Source organism: Eleutherodactylus coqui, chromosome 5, assembly GCF_035609145.1.
Source record: "Eleutherodactylus coqui strain aEleCoq1 chromosome 5, aEleCoq1.hap1, whole genome shotgun sequence".
Classification (NCBI taxonomy): domain Eukaryota; kingdom Metazoa; phylum Chordata; class Amphibia; order Anura; family Eleutherodactylidae; genus Eleutherodactylus; species Eleutherodactylus coqui.
The window spans coordinates 45816596-45825676 of NC_089841.1; the positions used below are offsets into that span (position 1 = coordinate 45816596).

Below are 9081 nucleotides of genomic sequence, written 5' to 3' on the forward strand. Positions count from 1 at the left end.
AGGAATGTTTTTGTCTTTAATTTTCTCTCTTGATGTTTTTGTGGGGTTTTTTTTTCATTCAGACGGTATAACTCTCATGTATGTAGCAACGAATTACGTCACTGCACAAGAGAAGAGACTGTGGAATACCAGGACAATCTGGTTGAGGGACTGGAGTGTGACTACATGGGAGTAAGATGATATCCTGAGTGGTGAGCAGGCAGGGAGGATGGCCTCATCAGCTTGTCCCAGCCCACAGATCAACTCTTGTTTAGCTCCTCACTCAGTCTGACTCCACTCACTAGATCTGCATGTAGCCTGCTTAGTAGAGCTAAACCTACAGGGTGAATTACCAGTTGACCGGTGCAGGGGAATGAGTCAGACCACAGGATTGTTTTGTCCCTGTGCAAGCTTGGAAGCAATCTGCTATTCTGCATTCACCGGACCGTAGCATTCAAAGCTGCTGCAAAAACTTTCATTTCTCCCCAGGGTTGACTAGGTCGTTATGAGAAACCAGCAAACTCCTATAATCAGAGAGAATGTTTTCTATCCAGAGATAGAGCCGCTGTGCAACGATTCCAGACCTTCAGACAAGAGCGAGTCAGAAAAAGTCACAATGTGTATCACCACTAGCGGACGACAAGAGCCCACGTGTGACCAATTACAAGTTGGGAGCATCAAGAATGGTGTGCACTACCTGGAGAGCCAAGTAAACGCCCACGGAGGTAAGTGTGTTATCTATAGAGCGCAGCGTATCGACCCGATACATTGAGTGATGTGTGATCAGTGGCCGCTATAAGCAACAATCCAATTAGTGATCGTACGATATATTCTATACAGTCATTAAGCAATAATTTCCAAGGACTTTTCGATATTGCATTGACTGGCACATTGGAGGTCAGATTTTATGCCATCGCCTACAGTATATAATCTATACAGTTGACATGAGGAAGAACACTCATATTGCAGGACTACAAGTCCCAGCTCATCGCAGCTGGATAACTAGTCCTGGAGATGCAGAGTCATAGATGGTATTCGCTCATTATGTTTCCATGTTCAACTACAAGTTCCAGCATGTCATGTGTCAACTAGGATGAGACGATATGTGTCGCAGCGTAGACAAGCAGGTTTTCCTGCATACTTAGTTGGTTTCTGTCAGCTAATTAAAAGAGGAGCTCTATGTAAATGTCTTTCCGGACATCACTGTCCACCAATAGTGTGATCCTCTGACGTCGATGTATTTCAGTAGAGCCCCCAATATTGTGCTGTATTACAGACCCCTGTAAAAGGCATAAGACTTCTTATAATAAAAAGTTCTAGAACTTGTATCCGGAAAGTTCCAGCATGAACTGCACTAATAATTTACAGTCGGAGATACTTTATCCCATAGGCAGTAATAGAAGCAGGGGAGGACAAAGATAGCGGAGGGCCCCTATGCAAAAAAACAGCAAGTCATAGAGAGCCCCCTCATCAATCTGATACTTTTCTCTGCTGGACTGCAACTATGTAACAACTTGTGGAATCATTCCATTGTCCCTGTCTGGGTGGAGGTGGGTCCTTCTTTCTTCAGGGCCCCTGCACAGACCAATGTGGGGTGAAGGGGTTCGAGTTCCTAAACTCTCTGCCTCTAGATTTGCACTGTGGGAAGTCAGGAGGTGTGACCAGGCGCATAAAGAACCTTGCAGAAGAGGGGAAAAGTAACTTCCGAGCATTTCTCTAGCATTGACCTATAGGAGAAGGAATGAGAGACGTTTCTTGGTATCTGAAGTATGTCTCAGCAGGAAGAACTTTTCTCCGTCTGACATATTGTATTGATTTTCCATAAACCTATGCGATAAAAAGTGCGAAAGAAATGTAGTACAGACTCTCTACGGTTCATTCACTGCTGACCAATGACATAATACGAATAGTGCAGTGATGTAAGCGAGAGTCTGAATAATCTGATTGTCGCGACCTGATGTGTCATATATGCGCCATCAGACATCTATCAGTTGGCGGAGGGGTTGGTTGGAGTTTTGCTTTTGCACCAGGGCTTGGAGGTTTCTCGCTACACCTAATGTGAATTCTCAGCAGACTTGGCTTTTCTAAGATGTCATTGTCAACATTAAGTGCAACTATGAGGGAGCTACTATGTTGGACGAGTCACAACCTGAAGCTCCTGCACCCCGATGCAAAATCTGTACCAGGGCCAACCTGCCTTGTGTGATGTATAATACTAGTGTCGTCTTATATGGTCTTAGCGACCCTTAGTCACCTGAGCCCGGGGGTGACTGCTACCCCCACTCTACCTATAGTTACTCCACTGCACGTTGGCTGTGACTGATCTGTAGTCAGGGGTGAACATAGACATAAAAGGGCGCTATAGCAAAAGCCTGATTTGCTCTGGTACTGTTCCTGATACTGCCCCCGATATTGTGCCTGCTCTGCTGCTCTAGGTGCCTCTTAATTTTGCACCAGCTGTGCCTCCTTGCATCGTGCCTGCTTTGCCCCTGGTATGGTATCTCTTTACATTGTGCCTGCTGTGCCTCTGGTATGGTGCCTTTTTGTACTGTGCCTGCTGTGCCCCTTGTATGGTGCCTCCTTGTACTATGCCTGCTGTGCCCCTGGTATGGTATCTCCTTACATTGTGCCAGCTGTGCCCCTGTTATGGTGCCTACTTACATTGTGTATGCTGTGCCCCTGTTATGGTGCCTACTTGTATTGTGTATGCTATGCCCCTAGTATGGTGCCTCCTTGCATTGTGTCTGCTGTGCCCGTTATGGTGCCTACTTGTATTGTGTATGCTATGCCCCTAGTATGGTGCCTCCTTGCATTGTGTCTGCTGTGCACCTGGTATTTTTCCTCTTTGTACTGTGTCTGCTGTGCCCCTGTTATGGTGCCTACTTGTATTGTGTATGCTATGCCCCTAGTATGGTGCCTCCTTGCATTGTGTCTGCTGTGCCCGTTATGGTGCCTCCTTGTATTGTGTATGCTATGCCCCTAGTATGGTGCCTCCTTGCATTGTGTCTGCTATGCCCCTAGTATGTTTCCTCTTTGTACTGTGTCTGCTGTGTCCCTTGCATAGTGCCTCTATGTACTGTGGCTGCTGTGCCCCTGGTATGGTGCTTCCTTGCATTGTGCCTGCTATGCCCCTGGCATAGTGCCTCCCAGCATTGCCTGCTGTGTTCGGGATATGGTGTCTGCTTGTACTGTGCCTGCTGTGGCCCTTGTATTGTGCCCTCATGTATTTGTCAGCTGTCCCCCACATACTGTGCTTTCACACAGGGATGATAGTCTGTCAAGAATGGAGGCAGAACGAGCCGGATACCTCTTCCAGCCGCCTGCCTCCATTCACGGCACACAGATTGAGCAACTTCTGTTTACACTGAGTGAGAAGTATCTTTTCAGTGAGCTGAAAAGGAACAAATAGCAACTATTCAGCGACTATCAGCCCGTATGAAGTTACCTTCAGGAATATGGATTCTAGAGCATACCTTAGTGTCTCTTTACCTATGGCTCACGCACTTATATCTCAGTCTGTAAATGGAGCAACTGAAGTTTACTAAACAGTCCAATTTCCTTGCTGTAGCTTTTATCTCCTGCAACAGGCCTGCTGGCTAACTGGTTATAACCCTATGATTGTACACCATTGGGTTATAACCAGTCAAGAGGCCAGCCTCACTTACAGTTTGTTTTGGCGGGGTGACAGCTTCTACTGACCCCAGTGAGGCATCAGTGTAGTGACAGGTACTGGGTGCAGGCACTGGTGCAGTTACTGACACTGGGGGTACCCATTGGTGTAGTGACTGGCACAGGGTGGAGGCATCAGTGTAGTGACTGGCACAGGGTGGAGGCACCAGTGTAGTGACTGGCACAGGGTGGAGGCATCAGTGTAGTGACTGGCACAGGGTGGAGGCATTGGTGTAATGACTGGCAAAGGGTGGAGGCATTAATCTAGCAGCTTGACAAAAAGATGAGCCTGGCTGCTGCATTCAGGATAGATTTGAGAAAGGAGAGTTTAGCGAGGGGAAGACCGAGAAGTGAGCTGCACTAAACAAGATGAGAATGGATCAGGCACAATAAGATATATCCACTATAAGTAAAGTGTGTGAGCCCTAAAATAGAATAATCCCAATGCCAAGACCTATGAGATGTTCTTGTAGTGTGTACTGCATCATTGGGACAATGCATGGCGAGCTTAGGGAGAACCGAAACCCTTCGTGGAGCAGAAGCGTGCACTTATCTCCCTCCACAGGTGCGAGGTTAGAGGCGCCTCTGAAAATCTGCTTACAGTTACCAATGTTATCATGCAGCTGCAACTGGAGGAGTTTGGTTACAAGTAGCTGACAGTGTGACGTCTCCCCCTACATCTCATTAACCTACATGGAATTGGGTTACAAGGTCACCGACACACTGTCCTATGTTAACCCTGCTCCCTTCAGATTTGTTTCCAGTTACGCTTCCACTCAAGATTGTCTGGCACTGGAAGAAAAAATCTTTTTTTTATCCAGAAATTGTGCCGCTTTTGCCCATAGGCAGTACCTGGTACTGCAGCTTATCTCCATCCAAGTGTAAACTGCAATACGAGACGCAGCGCATGTATAAGACAGATGTGGTTACTGGGAAAAAGCAAATCCCTTTAAATAATATTTCCACAAAAAGTTCTAAAACGTTCTAATTTAAGGCTGATTTAGACACAACGATTTTCGCTCAAAAATCGCTCAAAGCCATCTTTTGAGCGATCATCGTTGTGTCTAACTGCACTGACATCGTGTAGTTTTCGTGAAGCCGTCGCTCTTCATTGTCTTTCAGCATGCCTTTCAATAGTCGACATAGATTTAAGTCTGTCTCACAGACTAAACACATCAGCAGCTGCTGCACAAATCTCTGCATAGTTTAGTACAATGTATCAGCCTGGAGTCTGAGCTGTTTAACTCACAGAGCATTGTCTACACTGGATACAATTGTATCCACTTCTCAGCTGAGAGCAGGACTAGCTATGTACAATGTATCAGTCTGGAGTCTGGGCTGTTTAGCTCACAGAGCATTGTCTACACTGGATACAATTGTATCCACTTCTCAGCTGAGAGCAGGACTAGCTATGTACAATGAATCAGTCTGGAGTCCAGGCTGTTTAGCTCACAGAGCATTGTCTACACTGGATACAATTGTATCCACTGCTCAGCTGAGAGCAGGACTAGCTATGTACAATGTATCAGTCTGGAGTCCAGGCTGTTTAGCTCACAGAGCATTGCCTACACTGGGTACAATTGCATCCACTTCTCAGCTGAGAGCAGGACTAGCTATGTACAATGTATCAGTCTGGAGTCCGGGCTGTTTAGCTCACAGAGCATTGTCCACACTGGGTACAATTGTATCCACTTCTCAGCTGAGTGTAGGATTAGCTATGTACAGGGTTACTGCCTCTGAATGGAAACAACAGTGTTTTCATTTAGCAGAGATCTTGATAATGGTGAAGAATAAAATATATTAACCCCTTAAGGCCCATTTAGACAGAACGAATGTCGGGCAAACGATGCCCGACACTCATCCCCGCACATACTCGCACTTGTTAGCTCACAGCGTGGTGGCTGGAGGAGATTTCTCTCCTTGCGCTCCCCCGCCCCTCTCCATTGACTTAACATAGCAGCTGTTCAGTACTGAATAGCTGCTATTTACACTGAGCGATCAGCTCATCGTCCATCGTTTATACAGCATAAATGATGGACGATGAGCTAATTGCTCAGTATAAATAGCTGCTGTTCAGTACTGAACGGCTGCTATGTTAAGTCAATGGAAAGCGTTGATGGAGCGCAAGGAGAGAAATCTCCTGCAGCCGCCCCACCTCCCTGCTGGCTTCTCTGTGAGTGAGCCAGCAATACTGGCTCCCATGTAGCAGCAGCACGGGAGCAAGGACACACAGGGACGAGTGTTGGGCATCGTTTGCCCGACATTCGTCCCGTCTAAATGGACCTTTTAGTGACACGGCCTGTATTGGTGCTAACGATTTTTGGGGATTTTCATCTCCACTTTTCAAAAGCCATAACTTTTTTATATTTCTGTCAACATGGCCGTAGGAAGGTTTGTTTTTTGTGTGGCAAACTGTAGTTTATATTGGTAACATGCTTGGGTATACATAATGTATAACTTTTAATAATTTTTTTTTAGAAACAGGAGAAAAAACACTCAAATTCTGCGATGTTTTACAACGTTAATCTTAAGCATAAATTACATGATACCTTTTTCTCTGCGGATTGGTGCGATTATAACCATACCAAAATTATATATTTTTTTATGTTTTTCCACTTTTGCACAATTAGGGCTTATTCAGACGGGCACATATTGGTCAGGTTTTCATGCCCGGCTGATATATGCTGCCCCTCTCTGCAAAGGGAGGAGGTGGGATGGGACAGGAGCTAGTGCACTGAACTCCCACCTCCTCTCCGCCCCTTGCCACTGTTTGCAATGGGAGGGGGTGTCATGGGGCAGAACTTAGCTCCGCCCCATCCCGCCCCTCCCATTGCAAACAGTGGTGAGGGGCGGAGAGGGGTGGGAGCTCAGTGCACTGCTCCCATCCTGCCTCCTCCCCTTACAGAGAGGGGTAGCGTATATCGGTTGGGCGCAAAAACCCGACCAATATGCGCCCGTCTGAATAAGCCCTTAAAACCGGTTTGTTGGGAAAATTTTTTTGCTATTGCTGCATTCAAAATTCCATAACTTTTTTATTTTTCCATGGACAAAAAGCTGAGTGAGGGTTTGTTTTTGGGGGGACCTAGCTGCAGTTTTTATTGGCACCACATTGGGGTTCATATAGCTTTTTAATTCACTTTTTGTGTTATTTTGGGAGGTAAAATTAACAAAGCATTTTTGGCTCCATCTTTTTATTTTCGAGTTTTTGTGTTTTTGTTACAGTCTTTGTTGTGTATGATAAATAGTGTGTTCAACTAATTATACAGGTTGTTACGGATATGATGATACCAAATATGTGGGTTTTTTTTAAAAAAAATTTAAAAAAAGAAACTGAGTAGAGATGAGCGAGCGTACTCGGAAAAGCACTACTCGCTCGAGTAATTGGCTTTATCCGAGTATCGCTGTGCTCGTCCCTGAAGATTCGGGTGCCGCTGCGGCTGACAGGTGAGTCGCAGCGGGGAGCAGGGGAGAGCGGGCGGGAGAGAGGGAGAGAAAGATCTTACCTCCGTTCCTCCCCGCTCTCCCCTGCAGCTCCCCGCTCCGTGCCGGCACCCGAATCTTCAGGGACGAGCACAGCGATACTCGGATAAAGCAAATTACTCGAGCGAGTAGTGCTTTTCCGAGTACGCTCGCTCATCTCTAAAACTGAGCAAAAAATGAGTTTTTTTATACAATTGTTTCTTTTTTTTACTATTTTTGTTTTCTTCTCACATTTTTTAATGTCCCTATAGGGAACTTGAACCAGAAAAGCTATGATTGCCATTACCTGCAGTGGCACTCTAAGGCTATGACAGACCCGGATGCCATTGTCTGGTGTCTGGTTATCATCGGCCCACCGCGATTACATAGCAGAGGGCCAATAACGTCACAGTGGGAGCATGCTCTTTTTTGGGATGTAAGTTCACGTCTTGTTGTGTTAAGCACCATGCGCCAGGATCCCTGCTTTAAGGGGTTAGACCGTTGTAGAACTTTTCATATATACAGAGATGAAGGGACAACCCCTCATTGTACTGTAATAGTGGCTATATCAACCATTACCCAACTTTCCCAGAAACCTCTGGCCATGCAGTTAATTTGAAGGTTAACTATTAGCTTGAGCGCTGAAATATTAGATTTTTGTGCTGACTGCATTGTCATGCATTTACTCTGCAGAAAGGGGTTGGATTAGATGAAATGATTGCATCCCCAATGTCCGGTTAGTCGGAGTTTGGCCTTAGTGACTCCCGTTGGTCTCCAGAATATAGGTCAGTGGTGCTATGAAAGAACTGTGTCTCCTGTCAGCTCTACTCAGCTTTCTCTAGGCGATCATATGGACGGCAGTTGGCTATAAAAAGGACAGACTGAAGCATAGATGTAACTTGAAGCTTCTGTACACTAATGCAAAATCAGTTACAGGGCTTTTGTCCCTGTTACCAGGCATTAGCGGTTGCGATAACATCTACTATGAATGCTGGACAATATAATTTGCTATAAGACAACTTTTATAAAATGGGGCTTGGATATGTCTTCTCTGACTGGCGTCCTTCTCTTTCCCTTTTCTTCTCTCTCTGGGTCCAGACCGCCATGATGACTTCCACAACTTGTCTCTGCACACTTTCCCTGTCCTGCTGCTACCTCCAGTGAACCTCTCAGTACATCTATAATTATAGTGCTCCCTCTGTGGTCCCCAAAGTAATAGTACCCGCTAAGTTTAGTACTAGTGCCCCCCAATAACTGCGGCCAGTAATACACCTCATTGAGGACTGCCTGATGCTGCACGTTCTATGCTTCCCGACTCCTTCTCCCATCTCCTGCTGTCGCAGCAAGGGCTCATTCACATTGGCGTATTTGCGCTCTTTATTAAGTGCACATTTTTACACACGTAATACAGAGAGCTCAACCAGCATTGACTTGAATTGGAGTATTCAGAAATTCGTTTTTCACGTACATATCTACTTGCATGAGAGAAATCTGTGTGGCCTGCCACCATTGACTGGACACCACTGATGGCAGGTATAACTAAAGCAAAAATGCATCAGTCATGCCCCTCACCAACAACTAGAGATAGATAAAAGCTTTCTTGTCTTCCACTTGACGCTGGGAGTAAATAAGAAAGGGGGTTCACATACTTATTAGACACATTGATGAGAACTTAAAGTAACTTTACGTGGTATTACTGTTGGCGCCCAATAGCTGTACCAACGACTATCAGTCCTAAGCTTTACACAGGAGCAATAGTCGCTCAAAAGAATGGAGATGGAGCAGATGGGAATCGTTCGGGCCGCCCGCCTCCATTCACAGTAAATAGAAGTTGCTCAAAACTTGAGACACGGCCCGACAGTCGCTTTGAAAAAAACCTCATGACTCTGACAAGTGAGCGATTTGTCGTTCAGTGCCCTGTCGGTGGCCGGTGTACGCGGGGCGATTATCCGCGAATTCGCTGTTTCCAGTATC

General features: G+C 45.9%; 1 protein-coding gene across 4 annotated transcripts in view; it reads left to right on the plus strand.

Moving 5' to 3' along the window:
• Window positions 1-254: 254 nt before the first annotated feature.
• The window catches only part of RANBP3L (RAN binding protein 3 like), a 62463-nt gene continuing 53636 nt past the window's right edge, over window positions 255-9081 (plus strand). For 2 of the 4 annotated variants that reach the window (XR_010792784.1, XM_066602420.1), the window contains exon 1: window positions 255-704. Coding sequence is in view for 3 of the 4 variants with exons in the window: in XM_066602420.1 (XP_066458517.1) it covers window positions 485-704 (220 nt within the window). In the remaining variant the exon portion in view is untranslated. The remainder of the gene's footprint in view (window positions 705-9081) is intronic. The other 2 variants (XM_066602423.1, XM_066602421.1) reach the window with 2 other exon arrangements.